The 23,510-nt window shown below is 44.4% G+C and overlaps 11 protein-coding genes across 11 annotated transcripts; 6 read left to right on the plus strand and 5 right to left on the minus strand.

Annotated features, from left to right (window-relative positions):
• Positions 1–354: 354 nt before the first annotated feature.
• Positions 355–1,184, plus strand: FA14DRAFT_161907 (TFIIA-domain-containing protein). Its single transcript, XM_025499337.1, has one exon. The coding sequence runs from the start codon at positions 373–375 to the stop codon at positions 1,045–1,047; it is 675 nt and encodes a 224-aa protein (XP_025352799.1). The 5' UTR covers positions 355–372; the 3' UTR covers positions 1,048–1,184.
• Positions 1,185–1,220: 36 nt separating this feature from the next.
• FA14DRAFT_191603 (beach-domain-containing protein) lies at positions 1,221–6,611 on the minus strand (the record flags this gene model as incomplete). The annotated part of the gene is made up of 1 exon (XM_025501876.1): positions 1,221–6,611. One exon carries the CDS (start codon positions 6,609–6,611, stop codon positions 1,221–1,223), a length of 5,391 nt encoding a protein of 1,796 aa, XP_025352800.1.
• Positions 6,612–6,786: 175 nt separating this feature from the next.
• Positions 6,787–8,515, plus strand: FA14DRAFT_74715 (uncharacterized protein). The gene has a single exon (XM_025502816.1). The coding sequence runs from the start codon at positions 6,946–6,948 to the stop codon at positions 8,212–8,214; it is 1,269 nt and encodes a 422-aa protein (XP_025352801.1). The 5' UTR covers positions 6,787–6,945; the 3' UTR covers positions 8,215–8,515.
• A 629-nt stretch (positions 8,516–9,144) lies between these two features.
• Positions 9,145–10,578, minus strand: FA14DRAFT_74704 (uncharacterized protein). The gene has a single exon (XM_025502815.1). The coding sequence runs from the start codon at positions 10,462–10,464 to the stop codon at positions 9,292–9,294; it is 1,173 nt and encodes a 390-aa protein (XP_025352802.1). The 5' UTR covers positions 10,465–10,578; the 3' UTR covers positions 9,145–9,291.
• Positions 10,579–11,371: 793 nt separating this feature from the next.
• FA14DRAFT_181188 (uncharacterized protein) lies at positions 11,372–11,704 on the plus strand (the record flags this gene model as incomplete). The annotated part of the gene is made up of 1 exon (XM_025501071.1): positions 11,372–11,704. The coding sequence occupies one exon, from the start codon at positions 11,372–11,374 to the stop codon at positions 11,702–11,704; it is 333 nt and encodes a 110-aa protein (XP_025352803.1).
• On the minus strand, positions 11,507–12,603 carry FA14DRAFT_137427 (uncharacterized protein). The gene is made up of 2 exons (XM_025497037.1): positions 11,940–12,603; positions 11,507–11,875 (listed from the first exon to the last, which is right to left on the minus strand). The coding sequence occupies exons 1-2, from the start codon at positions 12,575–12,577 to the stop codon at positions 11,833–11,835; spliced, it is 681 nt and encodes a 226-aa protein (XP_025352804.1). The 5' UTR covers positions 12,578–12,603; the 3' UTR covers positions 11,507–11,832.
• Positions 12,604–12,773: 170 nt separating this feature from the next.
• Positions 12,774–14,348, plus strand: FA14DRAFT_161911 (uncharacterized protein). The gene is made up of 2 exons (XM_025499338.1): positions 12,774–13,117; positions 13,183–14,348. Exons 1-2 carry the CDS (start codon positions 12,794–12,796, stop codon positions 13,966–13,968), a joined length of 1,110 nt encoding a protein of 369 aa, XP_025352805.1. The 5' UTR covers positions 12,774–12,793; the 3' UTR covers positions 13,969–14,348.
• FA14DRAFT_168672 (uncharacterized protein) lies at positions 14,007–15,821 on the minus strand (the record flags this gene model as incomplete). Its single annotated transcript, XM_025500154.1, has 1 exon — positions 14,007–15,821. One exon carries the CDS (start codon positions 15,819–15,821, stop codon positions 14,007–14,009), a length of 1,815 nt encoding a protein of 604 aa, XP_025352806.1.
• A 153-nt stretch (positions 15,822–15,974) lies between these two features.
• FA14DRAFT_161912 (APG6-domain-containing protein) lies at positions 15,975–17,423 on the plus strand. The gene has a single exon (XM_025499339.1). The coding sequence runs from the start codon at positions 15,990–15,992 to the stop codon at positions 17,385–17,387; it is 1,398 nt and encodes a 465-aa protein (XP_025352807.1). The 5' UTR covers positions 15,975–15,989; the 3' UTR covers positions 17,388–17,423.
• A 2,746-nt stretch (positions 17,424–20,169) lies between these two features.
• Positions 20,170–21,267, plus strand: FA14DRAFT_126443 (TBC-domain-containing protein; the record flags this gene model as incomplete). Its single annotated transcript, XM_025496747.1, has 1 exon — positions 20,170–21,267. One exon carries the CDS (start codon positions 20,170–20,172, stop codon positions 21,265–21,267), a length of 1,098 nt encoding a protein of 365 aa, XP_025352808.1.
• A 1,859-nt stretch (positions 21,268–23,126) lies between these two features.
• On the minus strand, positions 23,127–23,486 carry FA14DRAFT_181194 (uncharacterized protein; the record flags this gene model as incomplete). The annotated part of the gene is made up of 1 exon (XM_025501072.1): positions 23,127–23,486. The coding sequence occupies one exon, from the start codon at positions 23,484–23,486 to the stop codon at positions 23,127–23,129; it is 360 nt and encodes a 119-aa protein (XP_025352809.1).
• Between the last annotated feature and the right edge of the window lie 24 nt (positions 23,487–23,510).

Consider the following 23,510-nt stretch of genomic DNA (forward strand, 5'->3'; position numbering starts at 1 on the left):
CTGGTTTGTCTGAGGCTCAGCAGCTCACGTGCCTGCGCACCAATTCCTATATAAACACCCTTTATTGCGCGCAGTATAAATAAGCCAAGCCGTTCTTGTCTTACAACCGTCACCATCGTTGCAGGAGAAGGGTAGCGTCGTCATTTCGATCGTCCTTGATCGCCAGCAGCTTCACATATTTCTCAAATCGTTTGTTGACATTTTATACAATCAAGCAAAAAAAGCTGCTGGCGGCGACGGCAGAAAAAAAGAGAGGGTCGTAGGGATCAATTATTATCAGATTAAAAAAAAGTACCAGAGTGAAAAAAGGATTTCTCCGCCCGCTTGTTTTGAGCAAGGATGAGTAACAAAGCTGTTTCTGCTACGTATCGAATGATCATTGATGATGTGATTGCAAACGTTCGTCAAGATTTCGAAGATATGGGAATCGAAAAAGAAGTTCTTGATGAATTACAGAGATCATGGGAACAAAAAATTGTTTCAACAGGCGTGGCGGATTTTGAAGGTGCAGCGCCTATTCAACCAAAAAGTAGAAAACAAAAAGAAGGTTCGTCTACAACTACAGGAGAAAGTAGTTCACAAGCGACAAAAGGTGAAAATGGCGAAAATAAAGACGTTATCGTGAAAAAGGAAGACGATGAAGGAAATTCCAACAAAGTCGCACGGACAAATGGATCTTCAAACGTTCACTCCGAAAACGCAAAAGGAGAACAACAGGCAACATTTGCCAACGGATCCAATCCACATCAAAGTGCCAACATTAATGGTTTGTTGGACGATACAGGCGCAGGTTCGAGTAATTCAGCCAACAAACGCAAACGCCCTGCCGCAGATGATAATGAGATCGGATCAGATCTGGACGATTCCGATGAAGATGAAATGGAAGGCAACGTAGACGCTGACGGAAACGAAGATATGATCTTATGCCTTTACGATAAGGTACAACGGGTTCGCAACAAATGGAAGTGTGTTCTCCGAGACGGAGTGGCTTCCATTGATGGACGTGATTATGTCTTTTCCAAACTCTCTTCTGAACTCGAGTGGTGAATATCCACAAAGCAACAAACAGTACATAAAAACATAGCAGAACAACCACCATGTAACATAGCAATCATGATTCTAACGCATTCTTCACACAGTATATTCACAAAGCATATGATTTTCAGAACAGATGATTTTCAGTACAGATGATTGATTGATTGATAGAATACAGAATGTGTCTAATGTAGTGATGGAGATTTCGAAACCAACAAGCTCAAATGATCTCTACAATCTGCACAATACTTATAAGATCCAAACGGAGAGCCTGCCAAGCTGAACAAGCAAGTCAGGCAGCACAATTGACCACATGCGTTACAGTGATTCCTCTTCTCAAACAGTCCCAGCTTGCGTGCACATTGCATGCACATATTCGTTGATGTCAAAGTGACATCGACTGATTTACCGGGTAACGTCCAAGCATACACCCGCCCTAGTTCATCTCCGGATAAAAGAGTATCTCCATAAAATCGCAATGCAGTAATCAATGCTTGTGCGCCAATTCGTGGTGATGAGCCAGGCATGACTCGATCACGATGTTCGGATACGTGGAAAGGTTCCAGACGCCATCCAGTGCTGTTGAAAGCGGAAATAGAAGCAACAGATTGTCTCTTTTGAGCTTCCGCTTTCCGTTCATGATCGGAAACGCATCTCCATCCGATCAGCTTACCGCGATGTCCTGTAAAGATCATACATAAACTTTGTTGATCATCATCGCAAGACATCATCGTTGATTCGCTATTGCCGCCTTCTACGTTTGCGCCTTCGTAGATTGTCAAGCATGTCACTTTATCATCCAAATCATTGCTTGTCTCAATAGATGCGATAAAGTCACCATTGATGGACCACAACTTCAGCGTCAAACCTGAAGCAGTTGCGATAAGACCACTAGAGCGTGAAATTGTAACACATTGTACTGGTTCATCATGCGGGAGCGATCGCACATAAGCCCCGAGATGATCCCAAACAATTGCAGTTCCATCTTGCGATCCGCTCACGGTCAAACTCCAAGCGGCGCAATGATCCAAACATAGAATTGCGTCTGTATGACCACCTCTGTACGCCTTGACGGTGTTCATCTCGTATGAGGTAGGATCAATTTCACATGCAGTCAATGCTCCCTCTGATCCACCAATCAAAATTCGCACTTGCTTCTGCTTGGTAGATGTGGATGACAGACTTGCATCGACCACACAAGTGATCTGCTCCGGTAGTACCTGTTCTGCAACTCCTTTAACTTCATCCTTGTTATCTCTGGCATAGAAGCGTATACTTCCATCAGCATGTCCAAAGGATAGCGACATAGATGCTTGCAGAAGGATGAGGTACTCCTTAGGAGATCCAAACGTCTTTGCAATATCTCCATTTCCACTGCCAGGTGCGGGAAGGTAGAGGAAATGAACAGCAGATTGTTTCATCATACGAATTGGAGCCGCGCTTTGTGTCAATAGCCAAGGCGTACATGGAACGGATAATTTCAGTTCAGGTTTTGCAGGAGCTTGTCGTGGTGGATGGGGTTCCTTGAAGAGCTGACGCGGGCAAACGCCAAACATATGGATGGTTTTCAATACCGCTTGTCGCTCCAAGGGGGATTCTATAGTGTGGATATCCACCGACCCATCCTGATATGAGAGCTCGTGGAAGCAATTTGTAGCATCTACTGCTGCTTGTCCACGTTGCTTATATCCAAAGATTAGATCGATCCACAAGTGCAACCTTTGAGAGACGAAATCGCTCTCTAATGCCTCTCGATGTAGTTTGATGAACAGAAGCGGATCATTCTGTGCCCATGGCGGAAGTTCAACATCATTTACAACAGCACCGCTTTGCATTTGACCGAAGTCGAACTTGTTTGCATTCACTAGGAAGTCCGGTAAATAGAAGGCTTCCGGAATCAGCTCTCGAACATCTCCCAGCGAGCCCTCCGCAGCAGAATGATATGCATGACCAATCGAGCCAAACGTACGATCCGCTAAATCGAATGTCCCACCTTGCAAAGCCTTTACGATCTTATCAAACGGTCTCAATCTGATCAAAAAGCCGCTGACAGTTGCAGCTGTACTATAATGTGTACCATAGTGAAAAGGAGCGGGCATTGTTCCACCAGATCCTCCTTCCATCTGATACATTTCATCTAGCTGTTCATACCGTTCCTGGAATTGTTTACGTCTGTTGATCTGTTGTGCACCCATGGGCAGTGACAAATCTCGGAAAGACTCTGGATTAGATAGATCGAGTGTTTCACTTGCATAGTCACGTAAGATGAATGGCATTATGGGATACTGTGTAATGTCTTGATACGTCCTTCCTGAGGCTGTATTGAGACACATCAAGTACTCAAAGTTTGACATTTTTCCTTCCGTCCATCGTTGAGTGATCGATCCAAAGGCATGACCAGAGCCACGCTGTAGAACAGCACTCTTGAATCTAGCCAATCCCACACCACCATTTGCTTGTTCAAGTTGTGGGCTGATACCGCTAGTCAGATTCTTGAATGCTTGTGCGGCTGCACGATTCCTCGAAGAGAGTGTCTCATACACCGCATTGGCTTGAGACGTGCTTGCTAACACCAAAAGGCAAGTTTGACCATCGCGGAAAGCGATCTCGATTGCCGTCTTTCTATGCAAGAATGTCTTGATTGTGATCAAGTCCAAATCTGACCATCTCCATCGGCGGGTTTGCTGTCTGTCTCCTTCCAGCTGTTGGACAAGCGTCATTGCCGCAACAGCTGTCCCTCCTTCTCTAGTGTTTGTGGAACCATCCTTTTCGGTGGAACTGCTTCCTTTGCTGTGAGTACCATTTGTGCCATTACCCAAAGTGGACATAACAATTGTATCGCGTTCTTCTTCGGGTGCTTCCCATACATTGCATAACTCTCCATCTGGACGTTGGAAGTAGTCATCGATCACATAGAAGCATTTCCTGCCAAAAATGAGCAAAGAGGCACGACATTCGATAAATACGACTCGCAAAGAATTCTCTACTCCTTCGATCACGTCACCACGTTCAAGCGAACGAATGATTCTTCGATACTTTTCATCATGAGCAAGTGAAGTATCTCCCGAGAACGACTCTAGGGATACACTTGCATCCATGCTAGTGTTGGCTTCGCCATTCTCCCCTTGCATGGAAGCATCGCCCATTGGTGTTGGGGGTTGAGAGTGTGTTGCAGGCACGGGTGTTGGAATGCCTTCGGCTTCTGTTTCATCTTCATCTGCTACCATACCGCTTCCTTCGTCAATGTGCATACTTTTGAAATCAGCTGGAAGATGATCTTCTTGCTTCTTTGCGGAAAGCACATCATCCCATGGTTCACGCCATTCTTTAAGCTTTGCTCGCATACGTAGAGGTCCTTCGGTAGGATCTAACTCAAAAGTACGATCTGTAGTCGAAACTTCCTCCAAACAACCACGTTCTCGGTACAGCTCGGGAACCATTTGTGCCTGCCATTGTCTTGCAGCGATCGACATTGCTTCTCTAGCGTCCATTTTTACTCGAACGTTACGGCTCTCTTCAGCTGTTCGGATACTTTCATACCAAAGTTTAGCTCTTCTGGCAGCAGTGGGCGTTGCAGGTTGTGCATCATCTTTGATTCGCTGTTTCTGTTCGGCATAACGAGGATCGTGCGTAACCAAACCTCCCATGACATCCAACGCTCTTCTACTGGCACGCGGGTCTGTCGTCAAGCTTACAAACATTCTCAACCATCGAATATTGACCAATGATCCAAATTTGCGCAGGTAAGCCGGTCTTCCCAACATCAAATCGCCTAGCATCTCAAAAGAGGTAGAGGCGATCAAGTAAGTGAAGGAAGATTGAGAGTTGTCACTTTTCGGCTTGCATAAATGAATTGCCAAGAAGCTGGAAATGGCGCGAATTGCAGCATCGTTGAAGTTGGCAACGAGCAATGTTCGTAAAGCCGAAACGTATTCCACCGCAAGCATTGCCTGTTGCTCAGATGTGTAGGTTGAGAGTATGTTGTAGCTAGAATCTGTGTTTGCGCCACCATTGGTTCCGCTCAAAAATGACAACAGCTTTCGTGTGATCTGCATTTTGGCGACCCGCTTAGCATTGAACCTTCGATACTTTGATGTTCTCAAGAGCGTGTTTAAAACTTCCAAATGAGCAATTTGCACTTCTATAGATGATGCACTTGCCCATAAACCAAAGTCGAGCATGCATACACGGAACAAAAATGGGTTGACAAGAGCCACCAATTCGTCATCTTTTTTGGGATCACTCTCCCAACCGATCGCTTTGCAAAAGGTGTGCAAGATAGGCACATTGATCAAGTGTCTCTTTTGCGAGATAAGATAATGCAAAACTTCATACCCTCTAGCCACTTCAATCTCTTCCGATAAACGCCAAGAAGAGCTTATCACAGTGAAGAACAAAGTGAGACTCTTCTCAAGTGATTCCGAGTCTTGACTTTGCTCAATGATGCGAAAAAGAAGAGCGAAGCCGCCTAGGCGCCACACGTTGTCAGCAAAGGTAGATGTTTCAATGGTCGTATATTTGGCCAAAGATGCATTTCCGATTAAGCTGGCAAATGACCACGGTTGTGGTTGTCTGGCACGGGAAGAAGAAGCTCGATTGGGAATCATTTGACCGGCCAAAGTAGATTCACCTCCGCTCAAAATGAAATAAAATGCATCTTCCCGAAATATCTTCTTTGCAGATCCGGTAATCATTTCCGCTGCTTCTGAAGATGATTCTCCATCAGCTGCCGCACTGGCAAGACGTAAATTTACCTTTGTGCTTGTTGCGTAAGTGAGAAAACGGCCTAGATTGCCTTGAAAGTTTCCATCGTAGCCACTCGATGACAGTTCTGCCAGTATAAATGGTATTTCTGAGTCCAAAGCGGTATCGATCATATACGTTGGACCTATTGACCATACCATGGGAGCGACCGTGTCCGTTGTCGGTTTGGAAGGTAGGCCACCACCGATTGTCATTCGTACGACACTAGAAGGTGGAGGAGCAGAAGGCCACAGCACATTGTTATATGCATTGACTAGCTTACCATCCAGATACAGTTGCACCGAAGCTGAATGCGAATCTCCTGCCGGCCTTTCATGTATCAGGCATACATGATGCCATCTCCCTACCTGCAAAACGCCGGAAGGGAAATGCAGTGTTTGATGTCGTATGCCGGATGAATAGCTCAAATGGTTTGTCTGCGGTTCAATCGTCAATCGAACAGAGCAAGACTTTTGAGCGCTGTCGAATAGATGCAGAATATCAATCGGGTTCGGAACCGTGCTCTCTTGTACAATCTTTATGGAAGTGAAAAATGAAAATCCAGTTGAGGAGAGTGAAGGTGGAAAAGGTCGTCGTAAAGCAGCCATGCTAATCATATCATCTGGAGTCGTAAAGGTGATTGCATGATGTTCCAAAGGATTTCTACTTGCCTTTTCGATCAGGCTATCCAATGCTTCAACTTGTTCCGATGATGCGGACGTAGAATTGTTTACCGCTTTTTTGAATAAGTTCGTCAAATTTGATGAGATATTTTGAGTAGTGATCCGGTCACCTTCCCCTTTGTCCAGTATTCGTTCATCGTCACTTGTCATTTTTGCATCTACATCCCAAAAGATGAGGGATGATGGTTGTACCTTCCCTTCCCTATTTGCGAAAGAGAGAACCGAGCCTAGTGGCATTCATTCTACTAATACTTGCCGAATTTATTCGCACGGACAATTTTGACTCTATTCTCCAAATTATTTTTTAGGAAATGTTCAAATAGGCGTTCCCTGCCTAGGCGCTGCTTTTCATTCGCCCAAATCGGGACAAATTTCAGTGTAAGACAAACACAACCCTGTGCGCTGCGCATCCCTCTTTGCTTTATCGCCATCATCTTGCCTTCTTATAGGCGGATAGATACGTTGCACTACCTTTTTGTCTCAGATGATCATGCCACCAATCACAACTTCACCTATCCGTGGTACCAACGGGCCACCACAAGCCTTTTCGTTTGGCTTTGGCATGCACAATCATGGCAATGGTGGCAATGCACCGATCTATACAACTGCAACAAGCTCTACTAGCAGCACAACAAAGCGTCAAAGAAGCGTTTCACCATCAGAAGAAAGTGATGATACCATGGACGCAGCTCAATCTACATCTGCTCATACACCTTCACGTTCCCTTCAAGCTTTGCCCAAAAGGATGAGAGCAGGTTTGGGAAATGCAAGCGGACGGAAGTCGAGAGTTTCTTCAAGTCACTCCCCTCCTGCATCTGGCCCTTCTATTTCACAGCAAAGCGCAGATGTTGGAAAGATGTTGGCCACCTTGGACAAAGCATCCTTGTTGACCGTCTTTTCTCGATTGCTCATGGCCGATCCATCCTCTGCAGAACGGATTCAAGGTCTCATTCCAACACCAACACTGGCTTCTGTAGAGGCTGCTTTGGATGAAAGCCAAAAAGCGGTAAAGATGCTACTGTTAAATGCGGCAGAGATGAGGAATGAATTCTCTTGGGGACGTTTACGCATGCCTGTGGCCGACTTTGTTACAACATCGATGAGCTTCTTACCTTTCTTCGTTGCAACGGACGAAGAGAACGCAACCACCTCTTCCGTACACCCTAGAGAACCACCACATCCATCAACAATGTATGCATTCTTGCATTTGATCACCGAACGTGCTTTGTTGATGATGGCCGCTTTACCTGATTCGCCAACGAATCTGTCCATCTCACTCTTTTCTCCTGATGCCGCCAATGATGGACATCCGATCGTCATGGCAAACGAAACCGGAACGCCAAAGATGATACTGAAAGCATATCATGATGCCATGTCTTCTTCGGATGGAGGATCGATCGCAAACGAGAAGTTGTCTGCTGTGAATCCGAATGCGATTGTGTCGCAATTGATACCACACCTACTCCTTCATTGGGCACGATTGGTGGATTGGGTTGCAAGAGCCGTTAATGAAGAAGGAAGAATGTTTGGTGCAGAAACCGTTCGAGGATGGTTAGCAGGATTGGAAGCGTTAACCACCCTTCGTTCTTTCGGCGGAAATGAAGACGAACAATCTTTGGAACGAAACGAATTGGAGATCAAAGCTTGTAAAGCCGCTCTGTGTGCCGTTGGACGACGCATGCAAGAACAAATTGGTTGGTTGATTGGTAGGAATGCCGGTATGGGTTGGCGAGCAAGCAATATGGAGTTCTGAATTAGGGAGAGAGGCATTCGACATACATTATCATATTTATTAATTTCATTTCTCGGCTTTCTTTATAATCGTTGTACTACATTCACACATCATCATGATACCTTATCTCAGCACAAGCATTTAATCAAATTCAGTTCACGTCATCATAAAGTCATAGATTGGAAAGATCATAAAGAGCCTAGAAGTTGTTTTTGTGTGTTTTGTATTTTATGAAAAAGAGATGAGAGAGTCGTAGAAGCCGAGAAAGACAAGCAGGAATGAGTCGGGTGTGGGTCGGGAGGGGGGAATGAAAAAGAGAATAATGGTTCGAAGATGGGAAACACAGGGGTAGGGGATCAAATCAACAATTCTCCAACGAATCTTCTTTTCACATGCTCGATCACCAAAAGAAGTTGCTCAACGCTCGTCATTTTGTCACAGAGCCTATTCTTGTGAACAATGACATAAGAACGGAGGCTGACACCAGGAATGACGAAAAAGGGTGAGAAGGAGAAACGCCACGTCAGGAACCAAAAGAGAATGAAATGGAAGGAGAATCGTTGAAATGAGAAACGTTGCGTGTGGGAATACGAGAAGGAAAGATGGAGACTGAACAATTGAAATGCATGTACATACGAAAGGGGATCAAATCAACCGCAATCGTGGAACGCTTTCCCTCTCGAAAGGGAGAGAGAAAGGCAAATCAAAGAAGCTCGACATCCATTCACGACCGAATCCCATCACAAAAGAAGACCAACAATCAAAAGAAGGCATGAACAGAAAAGGCATGGACTTTTGTCTTTGAGTGATGGAAGATGATCATGGTGGCCAAAAGCACACCGTGATTCGATCCGCATGGCGTATCGGCACATCAATCAAAGATCAAAAGCACGCACGCAGGTGCACATGCAAACGATGATCGATGGCGACGAGGCTTGGACAAGCATGTGTCGCAAAGCCCGGCAAGGCAAAGTTAGAGTGGTGATACTGAGGAGAAGAGAGTGATAGAGGGTCAGTATGCAGTTTTTGGTAATGCACAAAAGGATGGCTGCTCACGTTTTGTTTTCCTTTAACAGAGATAAGCATCAGACGATGACATTAGCCATTTGCCTGTGTGATGTCGGCATCGCTGAGTAAAGAAGCGACTGCACGTTGTGCGGGGACACCGTGTTCGCCCGAGAAAGCTTTGATGATCTGCTTTGATGTAGCGATTTCACCTTTCTTGACATGAACGGTGGTGTAATGACGTTCTGCGTCGTACTTGCGCATGAAAGGTTTGGTGCATGCACTCCATGGGCATACAAACGGCTTCTCACGGTCCTCAAGTGCGACGTGAGTAATTTCGTGGGTGCGCAAGTTGAAGGCTCGATCGAAGGACTTATGGCATGACTTGCAAATAAAATTCTTGGATGCGTTGGATTGTGCTGAAGAGCGGGTCTTTCGTGTCTTCGAAGTAGAAGAACGGGAAGAGCGGGTCTTCACTGGTTCTGGAAGAATCATTGGGCTTGGGCTAGCGTTTGGACTGCTACTTGGGGTTGAATTCAACGAAGCGGTTGCCAAAATTTCCGCGACAACTTCGTTGCTCACATCAATGCCAGCTCCGCGCAAAGCACACACGAGAACGTCGATATCGCGAACAGCGTGAGAACGGGCATATTCACGGATAAACCTGGCGGCCAAATCAGAGTCAGCGACCGAAACGTCGGATTGCGTACTTGGCGAGGCAGAAAGGATGTTCAAGCGACCATTGCCCATGTCGCTTAACATGTTACGCGCCATTGCATCGAAAGAGTAATCAGCGGCATTGCCCTCCGAAGATTGGGATGAAGTGACACTTTCCTTCAATCCGACGATTGGACCGGTAACGGATTGTTGAGAGAAGGAGAATTCTGGTCCGAACAAAGGCATACTGGCAAGCTCGCCATGTTGCTGTTGTTGTGTACCATGATCGGGGAACAAGGGAGCATCGGCTACCGTTGAGGCGAAGTCGAACTCCAAATCCTGCAAAGGTGATTCCTGGAAATCACGAGTAGATGCTGGTGATCCCAACGATTGGTCCAAAGGGGAATCAAAAGGGATGGCATCCGCGCTGACATTGGCGATAGGTTTGCCCGTATCCATCATTTCAGAACACAAATTGATGGTGGGGTTGGTGGTTGAGAAAGAAGAAAACATCTTTGAAAATTCAGCCAACTGAGCGATTTGATCTTGTTCAAGAGAATCAAGAGGTGTTGCTAAAGCAGCAAGAGAGGCGTACAAGTTGGTGTTCATAAGATGACTGAAGAAGGATTGATTTGATTGATGGTAGTCGATTTGAGTGTTAATTATGTGCGGCTGTTGAATTGTGTGATGGTAGTGAATGTATAAAACATTGTTGATTCTGATGATGGTCCCATATACAATCAAACAATGGCCCGTAATGCAAGTGTACACTGCAAAAGTGCCGCTCGGCGATATCAAACAAAAATGCTGAGCACAATAATTCTATCCGTCTCAGCAATTGCGTGTACACTGGTGCACTGCACACGAGTAGATTGTGAATTTGTGCGACCGCGTGGTAACGCGTGAACACTTCCGCGGTCTTATGCTAAAGTCCGAGCTGTGACTCGAGGCTGATAAGAGATAAAATCACGTAATCGATTCGAGTTTTAAGAAGAAACATCATACCTCACTGAAATAATTCTTCTAATTGCTGTAGCACAGATGATGGAAATCGATATTAAAAATTTGAATAGACAGGAAATGTTTTAAGAAATGGTCTCCTGTTCGGCTGACTCCCTTCTTAGCACTCGCTGCTCTAGAGAGATATTGTTGTTTGAAAAGTAAGCAACTAAATTAAGGGATTCGTTGATTGAAGGATTGCTTCACCTGCCCTTTTATGAGACTATAATCTTGAGGATCAAAAAGACTGAATTGACAGGTACTGAAGAAAGATTAGGAGCCTCATAATAAAGGTACTAAGCCATATAGGGTAAGGAATGAATAGGTTGTATAGCAATATACTATAGATATTATATATTATCTACTGCGGGATGATTTCTCGGAATGCTGAGATTAGGCTGTATTTGATCGTATACAAGCATTGAGGTCTTCAAGGTATGGATAAGCATGGACTTGAAAGTCATCTTCCTTATCCCTACCAAACGCTTCCTCTTCTACCCACAATCTTCCTCTCAACATGCGTTTGACCCATCTTTTAACAGCATCATACTTCTTCTCTATCATGTTAGTAAGCCAACATATAGCTAGCGTCAAGGCCACGATTATCCGTAATGAAGGCAATTCTGGTGATAAAGGTGGCTATACGAGCAAACGTTATTTTAATAATGTTTCAATAGCGAAAAATGAACGACGTAAATCAAAGGATCCTGGTCCGATGAGCCCAGATACGGGTACAGGCCCCAGTAATTCTCCACCCCCCAAACGTTTCAGCAAGGATTCTGAACAGCTACCTCGAGCAATTTCAGATAAAGATCCACATGATAAGAAAGATCATCAGACACCTCACTAGCGTTTCAATGGGCACAAATGCAGGCTCATCCCTTCGTGGGATAAAACAATAGGTGATCAGTGAATGTTGTATCATGTGTCTTGCTATTACTGTACATTGTTGCTACTTCTCTATTCTCTTCTCGAACTTCAACTTTGTTTGACTGCTTCTAAGCCACCAGCCTTTTTGATTCTGCAGAAAATAAAGTTCTCGTCAGCGCTCCCATCGTCAACAAATCAGCTCATACTTTACTCACGCTTTCCTAATTTCACCGGGTGTCTTTTGCCAAACGTTGATTAAACGATCCCTAGACATGGCATCAAAGTCGTCATCGTACTTTTTCACCATTTGATGTAGCCAGTCCTGTTCGCGTGTAGATGTGAACCTTTCTACCGGTGTGGCTTGTTGAGCGGCATGTTCCAAAGCAGAGATCACTTCTATCGCCTTTGCTGATTTTGGCTGTGTATCTTCATCTTGTTCTATCTCTTCCTCTTCTTCTGCATCGCTATCGAATGCTGGTCCCCAAGCCGTTTGCACTTGTTGTACGGTATTCTCTTGGATTGAAATAATGTTTCCCTCCTCATCTCTTTCGATTGTTGCCGTTCCAGAACTGATCAAGGATGGCTTATTGCTCTTTCCCGCTTTGGGTTTGGCGATAGCTGGCTGTGAGTATGTCTTTTCACTTCCGCCTGAATCCCGCATCGAAAGATCTCCGATCAATCCTAAAGCCTTGTAATTCTCTCGAACGGTTTTCTTTGGGTCCCAATTATCTTTGATCGCTGCCGGTCCATGCATTGTAGGTGCTCTCTTTATCCGCTTTTGTTCTGCTTTTTTGCTTCTAGCAGATGCTGAACTGCCGGATTTTTGCTTCTTTCTTTGTCTAACAGTAACCATTTTCTATGAATTGAATGAAGGTGATGGTATCAGTCAGTATATGCACTTGAAATTAGAGCTTTCTTCTAATTTTGACTGCCCGCATTTCTCGTCAAAATTTTTGGAAAAAATAAAATTGATTATCTAAGCAAGAATAGTCGATTTGGGGAAAGTGGAGATTAAACCAGTAGTGCTGTTGTACTTCTGATGGGAACACCCTCTTCCCATCATATCAAGATGACCTTTCGACAGGTCATTGGCAGGCGTATAACGCTTCTGCCAACTTTGCAACAGCAGCCGATCGCAAAGAGATGCTTTTCATCCTTGGTTGTAGGGTATAGTGTCAACTCATCCCTGCTTGATCGGCGGCGGCACTACAGCCTGACAAAAGTAATTCAGTCTCCGATTCGTTCCTCATACTTTCACCCAGGGATACGACTTTTGAGCACTACAAGCTCGCTTTTCGATATCAAAAAGAATGACCCGATCCCATCATCCTCAGTAGAATCAACATCACCCCAAACCAGTGAAAGTGGGAAGGTAGGGCCAATACTGGAAGATGTGAGTGGAGTCGAATGGAGACAAGATTTGTATTAAATGCTAATCCGATCTTCTTCCCACTCTAGTATGAACCGCAGAAGCTATCAGAAGATATCTTGACCATTCCCAACGTGCTAACAATAATGCGTCTATTGAGTACGCCAGTACTGGGATACTTAGTCTTGATCGATGAAATGCAATACGCATTAGGATTGTTGGCCGTTTCAGGTTTTACGGATCTATTGGACGGTTACCTTGCCCGTAAATTTGGATCAGCGACAGTGTTTGGTTCGATTGCCGATCCTGCAGCCGATAAGGCATTAATGACAGTAATGGTAGGAGTTTTGGCTTGGCGTGGTTTGATACCGATCCCATTAGTACTGTTGATCATCGGTAGAGATGTTGGATTGGTGTTGAGCGCATTCTTGATTCGTTGGAAAAGTTTACCTGAACCAAAAACATTTCAACGTTATTGGGATCCAAGATTACCTTCTGCAAAAGTCAAACCAACTCAAATTTCAAAGTATAACACCTTTCTACAGATCATCCTCGTGGGAATTTGTACACTCTTGGCATCCATGTCTGATCCTTGGAGAACATGGTGGAGCGAACGGGAAGGGTTGTGGGAGGACAAGTCTACTTTACCCGTTGGTGAAGGGCGAGAGAGTACTACCGAAAACATCCTAACGAACGAGAAGCGAGACCAATGGGGAAATTTGGCAAAGAAAGTCTGGCATTCATTCATGCTCCTTGTCGCAACCACTACCGCTTGGAGTGGAGCAAGCTATATGTTTGGAACAGGTGCTGTACAGAATGTGGGAAAGATTGCACGTCAACGGGTTTCAGCGGCTTCAAAGACAGGAACAAAGTAGAAAATCCAGGAAAAGCATTTTTGTATTTATAGCAGCCATTATGACGATAGTACATCTCTGCGTAATTGTGTGTTTAAGGCTTCATCCCACATGCCAATCTCTAATCGAATCGCTGCATCCCAGATCCGTTGTAAGTTTGCCGTCCTTTTCAGGGAAGGTGGATCATTGGCTGCATACTTTTCCATATTCTGTATCCCATCTCGAACAATCTTTTGAAATTCTTCACCAGCATAATACTCCACCCAGTCTTGGAATGCAGCGGCTTGTTCAGAGGAACGGTCTAGAGCCCCTCTCTTGCTCTGTTCCTTCTTGATCCAACGACCAGCTTCTCCATAGCCTAACAGACAAGGTCCCGTTGCGGCTAGTAACTCCAACGCATCTCCTGATCTAGATACGTCCAAAACGTATCGAGTGTATGCCAACGTTGCCGAACTCTCTACCGTTGTTTCCAGCTGATCACGAGAGATACCCCATCTTTGACAAATTTTGACATGATTATCTGCTTCTGATGCCATTTCTGCAGCAATGCCCGCAAATGTAGCAATTCGTTCAAATGTACTGCCAACAGTAAAAGACGAAGCACCACTTGCCCAAACACGAGCATAATGTTTGAGAAAGAGATAATCTTGCTTTAAGAAGTAGATGAACGACTCTCTTGGAAGGGTGTAACCTACCAATCCAGCCACAAAAGGATGTTGCGTGAATGCTCTCCAAATGGGTAACGAACAACTTATCAATCGAGAACAAAGCGGAAATCGTTCAGAATCACAAAGTGGCACATCAATCGGTTGTAAGATCGGCCTAGGCTGAATTCCGCAAAGATGATTCAAAGGACCAACACCTCTTCCCAAGTCTGATAATCCGCGAGAGATACATCGTTGAACGTATTGAATCGAAGTATGTACCACACTTGTCAATGATGCTGAAGATGTCAGGTTTGAGGCTAAAGCAGACGATAGCGTACATCCTGTTCCATGGGTTGTTTGTGATTGTACGTGCGGTTTGACAAAGATTGTTAATTGATCCTTTATTGAGTCATACAGCACATCTGCCACCGTACCAGGATCTTGATCGTGCCGTCCACTACTCAATACGTCGGCGTACGGCTCCAAATCTGTTCTAACAACAATCAATTTATGACTCTGCCATGATCCTTGAAGAACTTCTGCTCCCAAGTACTTTTCTTCCTCTACATTCTCGCCTTCAACAGAAATGCCAATCTCCTTCAGATTGGCTTCTAGTTGACTTCTCTTCCAGATATGATGACCACCTTTGACGAGTGCAACTTTCGGTCCGAGAGAAGTGAGATGATGTGCGGCTAACATCAGATTTGCCAGATTGCCATCATTCTCGATTCGTATCGAACTCTTTGCATGTTCGAGCAATTGCTTTGCTTCGGGTAAATTGGGCGTCAATAGGTAACATTTGGGCAGTAGAAGCTTAATTAGATCATTTATTGAGTCGTGGGTTAAAAGCAGTGACCCACTCGTAGACACCATAACTGGATCTATGACGATGGGTACATTCTGTATCCTTCTATCTTTCAATTCTTCGTGTAATGCATTGATAATTTCACGATTTCCCAGCATTCCAATCTTGATCGCGTCAATCTCTATATCCTCCCACAAAGTTTGTAATTGCGAACGAAAAAAGTCCGTTGGAGTGATGTGAATTTCAGAAACACCTTTGGTATTTTGAGCAGTCAATGCCGTCAAGGCACACATTCCATAACATCCCAAGGAGGCGATCGTTTTTAGATCTGCTTGAATACCTGCCCCACCAGATGGATCTGATCCTGCAATACTCAGTATCCTGGGAGGCGAGGCTGTGAATGCCTTTCGCTGAGAGGTCATATTGGATCCCGGATATGATGTTAAGAAAAGAAGTTCTGCTATCCGTTCATTTTTCGTCAATCTTTTAGCGCATGGCCCATGCGCCGGCGAGTTTTGGGAGGAGGATACACGCTAACGAATCACTTTCGTTCTCTTTTGATGGAGAGCTGCCATCATCAAGAAGTGAAGATGCCAACGTTTGCTTGTCATCGATGTAGACAGCCGCTTCATCTGCCTTCTTCATTGACGGAAGAGCTGACACAGTCGGCTTATGATGTGATCGAGGCTGAATCAATCTTATTGCGAAAAGATCGACAACCAATATCAGCAGGCGAATCATCAAAACGGCGAACGACTGAAGGGAAAGATGATGAAGGAAAGCAGGATGACGATAATTTGTCTCCCAATAACAATGCCCTTTCTTCGCATCTCAACCTGACGAAAGCATTATTTGACATGCTATCATCTACCACACCACCTTCCAATTGGACTCCCCCCACAAAATCACCATTGGTATCTACAACCAATGCTCGCAAAGTTGATCAGAAAGAACGAAAGCGAAAGGCGAGGCTTCCGATAGGTCAGCATGGAAATCTACTGCCGGCCATCGATCATCCTTTGTGTGCAGAATGCACCAACATTCTACTTTCTGTTATGGAAACACAGTTGGACGAATTACGGAGAGAAAGAGATGCATATCTGGCATTCGAGGATGAAGTGAAGAGGAGAGATGTACAAGATGCCGATGAAGCCACACAAGAGGAGATTGACCAACTGGCTGAACAGTCCCAAAAAGCTCAACAGGAATTGGCTGATGCTCAGCGAGAGTCTGATGCGGTGGATATAGAGCTGGAAAAGCTAGATGAAGAAGAGAAGCGATTGGAGGAGGAAGAGAAGCAATTCTGGCAGTCATACAGCGCTTTGAGTTTGGAAGCATCCAACTTATCAGCACAGAGATCATCATTGCAAGCCAGCTTGGCACAAGATAAAGCACAACTCAATCGACTGGAATTGACAAATGTATATAATGATGCATTCTCGATCGGGTATGATGGTGGATATGCTACCATCAATGGATTGAGGTTAGGAAGGATGCCGAACGATCAACGAGGAATTGAATGGAGCGAAATCAATGCAGCTTGGGGACAGACTGCTTTCTTGTTGGTGACGCTGGCAAGACGGGTGAATATCGAATTTGAGGAGTACAAAGTTCATCCAATTGGGTCTTTCAGCACAGTGGAAAAGCTGGGTGAGAGGAAAGAGATTTACGAATTGTATGGATCGGGAGATTGGCAATTAGGCCGACTGTTGACTGATCGTCGATTTGATCATGCAATGGTTGCCTTTTTGGAATGCTTGCGACAGCTATGTGTAGGAGTGCAGGGCCGTGATGAATCTGTCAAATTACCTCACTCAATCGTACGTGATAAAATTGGAGGAGCATCTATTCGATTACAATTTGGATCGGATGAGATTTGGACTCGTGCATTGCGAAATGTGTTGATGACTTTGAAGATTTTATTGGCTTGGTCGATCAATGATGCACCAGATGATGATATCAATGGAGATTTACCCAATGTAGAGTAGTAGCAGACAGAGTAATTGTATTTTTAGTCATTCATCATTTGATCCTAAAGGGGCGATCAATTTGGCCATACACGGATAACGCGCCGACAAAAGACGCGCTGCGCTTAAGCCACGTTTTAGGGTTTTGACAGGCAGCATGAGGTGTTGGTTGCACTTTCAAACAACACTTTCATCAACTTACATTGCATAACACACGAGAAAGAATAATCACTCATGTCAAGTCTGTTGGTTATATGAAAGTATGGCGAGTACAGAAAAGACTCAACAAGGTGGACCTTCAAGGCCATTATCGCCAACGAGTCATCCATTAGAGGATCCACTTTCGATTGGTGCGGCGATTGGAGAAGCAACGGGAAAAGATGACGATCAAGATGTACCTTCTTCATTTCAATCTCAAGGAACATTAAGAGGAGTGACAACTGTTCGTGCTTCAAAATCATCATCTGCTCAGCCACGACCAGGATACTTTGATTTGCAGAGATTAGCAAATCAACCTGATGTTTTGAACGACTCGAAATCGTCCAGCACATACAACGATGAAAGCAAAGCCAATACCACAATCAGAGGTTCGTCAAAGTCACGCGCTGGATCGATCTATTCAGAAAGCTCACACACAAGCGAAAGTGGTAGGAAGAGTGCTTCAAGTATTCACTCTCGCCGAAAACGACGTGGTACGACAGGCACCAATGATGATGCCAGCTCAATCAATAGCGATGCCGATGGAGAAAATGATGACGAATTACCTGAATGGCTCAATCGAGTTCGACATCGATCACCAGCTCCGATGACATTTCAACCTCGTCCGATTACACAAGTGTTGGACTTTTCTACGCATACACATTCTGATACTGCTTCTACGCCTTCTGTAATCGATGATAGCGGCGAACCCAGTGGTCCTTCAATTGATGTGCGCGCCAAGAACATACAAGAAGAGGGTGATTTGGAATCTCAGCTCAACAAAGCATTACAGGATACCGAAAAATGGAAGAAAGCTTACGAAGACGTTGTCTCTCGACATGCTCGAGAGTTGAATATGGTCAAAAAAGCACATGAAGCTCGAGAGGCTGCTCTGCTGGAAATTCTCATCTCGAGCGGAATCTCTAAAGCACGAGCGGAAAGAGCGTTGACCCATGCAACTGCTCAATCACAAGTGCCAGTCTTTCGAGCTGATGAACGTGTGGCAGATACGATCTCGCGAACAAAATCACCGATCTTACAGCAATCCGGACCTGCAACACAAACGCTCAGTTCTATGGCAAAGAGTACGAGTAGTGAAGAGCGGGAGCTTCCTGCTTCTATTATGGAAGCAATGCTAGATGATTTTCATTCAGGTTTCTCAACACCCGTTACTGCATCGAATGCAAGATCCAGCAGTCATAGTGAATCAAGGTCACAGTCCCCTGCCCCTTCTGCACGCTCATCTATGAGTCGATTTATGCAACCAAATGCTCCGACGAATGCATCTGCAACAACTTCAAATACCCCTCCAAATACCAGCAATGCACCTAGCACTTCTTCACTCAATGGTTTCTTTACGTTAAATTGGCGTAGGAAGAAGCCATCAGCTCCAACTACTACGAATGGAAAAGTTCAACCGGGAACTGGAACGATAAAACCTACAAAACATGTACGCGAATCATCTACTCTCTCACCTCCAACGACTGATGCAACTGCCACTCTGACCAGTGCATTGGACAAAAATCGAAGACGATCCAAAGGACGAGAACCGAATGTGACACGATTGCCTAGCCTTTTCGGACAAGAAGGGACAGGCAAAGATAAACAGTCTGTGACGCAAGAACTTGAGCCGATTTTAGCTCATGATTTCCGACCTCTGACATTAACAATGGCAGCAAGACGAAGGAATGGTCCAAAGCCGCAACCGTTCGAAAAGATCAAAGGAGGTGATACCCAGACCAGCTCTGCAGCGCAATCTGAGAATGAATATCAGTCATCTGGAGATGAATTTGAAGTGTATGGAGGCAAGCATCTTTCACCCGAAGAATTGGCTCAACGTGTTGCTTCGACTATTCAACGTCAGCGGGAAGCTGGAGCAGAAGATACAATGTTGACCGATCAATATGGTTTTGTATATGACGCAACACCTTCGGATGTCCGTCTGTTACGAAGAGCGCGAAAAGAAGAAAGTCATGCGCCAGCTTGTTTGACGGGAATACGAGTCGGTGTCAGAGCACGAGGAGGAACGGATAGTCAAAGTGAAGATGAAAAGGTTGGAGGGGATGTAGATTCCGATTCAGAAGTGTCAGGATCAGATGCAAAGAAGGAAGATGGAGAAGTAACACTAACGAAGCCAAACGAATCCGTCGAAGCGGAAATGCTTTCTTCTTTGGCCACTTCAGTACTTCCTACACCTGAAACTTCTTTGGACGTTGCGCCTACTCCAAGTACGCCTGGCTTCTTGGACATTGCATCAAGTAAACCCTTGGTGAGTGCATCATCATTCACTGCCGCTTCACAAGTATCAGGCAAAAATGGTCCAACGAGTCCCGAGGAGGAGCGACTACATTTCCTCAGAGATGCAAAGGAAGAAGGAACAAATGACACAGAACAAACAATTAGTAGCGGGCAAGGTACAGTAAGACGCAAAGCAAATGCTTCCGTAACTGTAAGGAGGTTGTTGGCACAATTACAAGAAATGCATTCAAAGAGGCAAGATGAACAACAGGCAGAATGGGATGCCTTTTTGGATAAGAGGAAAGCTCTCTTACAGAAAGGCGGTACAGAGAAAGTTGGTGGCGGAAATGCAAGCAGGGATAGTAGTATGACTTCCAAAGCCGTTGATGCGGTTCGCAAGGGTGGAGATGCTTTTGGATTTGCAAGTTCAGTGAATGATACTACACCCACCCCTAACGGCGAATCGAATGGAACTGGAGCAAATAAGCAAGCTTCAAAACGTGCAAAGGGAGAAGAGGAGTGGAGTTTAGGTGGCTTGATCGGACTGGGTCAATTGGGCAGCAATCCAAAAGATCAACAGGAATTCCAAAGATTGATCCAAGGCGGAATCCCGTTGATTTATAGACCAAAGCTTTGGTATGAATGCAGCGGCGCTTTTGATCGTGTTGAGCCTGGGCGCTATCAGGAACTGTTGGACGAACATGAAAATGAAGAGAACGCATGTACAAAGCAGATCGATTTAGACGTAGGACGGACTATGCCCACGAATATCTTCTTCGCAGGAGATGGACCGGGTGTCGCTAAATTGCGCAGACTCTTGGTGGCCTATTCCTGGTACAATCCACAATGCGGTTATTGTCAAGGTATGAACAATCTTGCTGCAACGCTTTTGTTAACACATGCAACCGAAGAGGAGGCATTTTGGGTCCTTGCAAGCTTGATCGAGAATATTCTACCGGTGGACTACTTCACAGCACATCTACTTATTGCACAAGCCGATCAACGGGTTTTGATTGATTTTGTGCAAGAGCTGATGCCCAAATTGGCAGGACATATAGACGAATTGGGAGTGGATTTACCCGCTGTGACATTTGCATGGTTCTTGTCTCTTTATACAGACTGTTTGCCGGTGGAAACATTGTTCAGGGTTTGGGATGTTCTATTTGTGGAAGGGATGGGAATCTTGTTCAAAGTGGCACTTTCGATCTTTATGTTGAACGAAAAGGAGTTATTGCGAACCAATTCTCCCTCTTCATTCTACAGCCTCATGCATTCAATGACGAGCCATCAATTCTCGGCTGATAAATTATTGGCGTTGGCATGTGAAGGTTTACGATCTTCGGTAAAGATGGACAAGATCGAAGAAAGGCGGGCAAAGCATATACAAGATCTACAGATCGAACTAGGCCTTGATCCAACGGAGATCGGGCATAGAACTCCGAGCGGCTCATCTATCCAGATGTGACCGAATTAATTATCCAATTCTTTTTTATGTATACTATATTGTACTCGTAACGAACTCATGTTTGCATTCCCATAACTTCCCGACCGGGCGGCGTATGCATTCCTTCACGTCCCGATCGTGTTTGTTGATCTGTAGTGCGAGTAGAGCTGCTCCAGTTCAACCATAAAGGACTAGTGATCGTGCAAATTAGTGTTTTTCTCTTCTTTCTTATTGCACGTCCATATGTATGCATCACATCTGTTACAGAAGCCATTTAAGTATTGACACTTTATGAAATGAATGATACGAGATATAACAAGGTAGCCGTCTTCACTTTCACTTCATAAAATATTTTCTAAATGCTTTTCGACCACATGGTAAGGTGAATCAAATTTAAAATTTATGAATAAGAGACGACAGGTACTACAAGCGATGTGAAGCTTTGAGCGGTATCATCACGATCACTTGCCGAGATTTGGACGAGTTACACCACCCCGTTGTTGTGCAACTCTACTGTCAACTTCGTGGCTTGCGATTCGATTCAATTCATTAGTATGATAATCCATTTGCTTTTGGTGACGGTATTTATTAATCCAATATTTACTTGATTCTTCTTTTTTCTTCTTATGAAGATCATATTGTTCAAAATGATAACTAGGACGACTGGTAGTCTCCGTTTTGAATTTTGGTAAACAACCCGTCAAACATGCCGTGAAGCCATTTGGCAGGCAATGAACAGTACTCAAGGAGAGTGCAATAGCAAAGGATACAAAAAGGCGATTGAGATGCATTTTTGCAGCTTTTTATGATAAAGAAGGGAAGCAGAAAAGGTTGAAAATGATCTTTTTATGTCAATTGATCAACAGGACGGGACGTCAACAAATGCTGTGATGAAACAACTCTACAAGAGAGGTTAACGCCAGGTTTGCGTTGCACAATTTGGAAAAAGACAAGCAATAGCTGAACGCCCCCTTTACGCCGTGAGGATTTACAAGATCACATAGGAGTTATAGCAAAATGTGTAGATATGTCATAATATTAGAGAAGTTTAATCATCATGGCGTTGTCGAAAACAAGACAAAGAGTTGAAAGCAGTAAATCTAGTTAAATTGTAGAAACGCCCTTTGATCTGGCAAATCATAGGAGAGGAATGAGAGGAGCTAAGAAAACAGGGCAAGGCTTTCTTTCCTCTTCCTCTACTATATATCTTCTATAAAGTCATCCCTTCTAAGCCACTTCGTTGATTCGCAATTGACTCTTTAGCCTTACGGAGATGTTGCCTTAGAAATTGATTTGAATGATGATGAGCTCTTGATAGATGTTTAAGATTGCGAAAACAATTAAGACAGCCTGGCTGCGTCGATTTATCGAGATGATGTTGAACCCGAGCTTGATGATGTTCAGCTGCTTTAGGTGATGCACTTGGAGACTCAGCAGAGGAGAACGAATCAGTTCTTGTTAAAGTAGATGACGAGCAACCAAAACAATTTTTGACTTTATCGACTACACCTGCTGGTAAGCAATCTACAGTTTGAGAGCTTAAGGCAAGCAATGTATATAGGAATACGTAATTAAGAAGCATGTTGGAATGCTAGGATGATGAGAAAGAAAGGAAGGAAGGGATCGAATTGAATTCTTTCCTTTTAATACCACTCAAAGTTCATCGGGGTCTACGCCTGATAAACGCAAACGCAAATTCAAATACATGGCTGTGATAGCATTTGATGAAAGCACATATATTCATGCATGCTGCGTACGCATCTTTTTTCGAGTATAGGCTATAATTCTAATGGCATTCCGGGGTTATATGAATTGAGTACACAGGAATATCATTAAATCAATTTGTTAAAGAACAAACAAAGGAGAAGAAAGAATAGACATCATAAATGTAAAGGCTTAGACATTGCTTCCACTTTTGCCAGCTTTTCATTTGCATCATCAAGACGCATATGCAGCAACTTATCTTGATGATGATGGAATCTTTCATTATGGAAATCCTGTTGCTTACCTACGCTTTCCTCTGCCACTCTGGCATGATGTACCATTCTGTCTTGATGATGAAACTCCCACGAAGCTGAGGGTGACTTTGGTGTGTCTGGTTGTGTTGATGAGGACTTACTCCAACCGGTCAAGATCTTTGGAAGCTTTAATGGACGATCGTCACCGCCAGCAGGTAACGCATTGGCAGATTGAAAGAATACCGTGAGGTAAAAGTAGATTAAAGCGGATGTGAAAAGCATGATCGTTCACTCAAGATATTATGA

The sequence above is a fragment of the Meira miltonrushii genome (assembly GCF_003144205.1).
Source record: "Meira miltonrushii strain MCA 3882 unplaced genomic scaffold FA14scaffold_4, whole genome shotgun sequence".
In the NCBI taxonomy this organism is placed as follows: domain Eukaryota; kingdom Fungi; phylum Basidiomycota; class Exobasidiomycetes; order Exobasidiales; family Brachybasidiaceae; genus Meira; species Meira miltonrushii.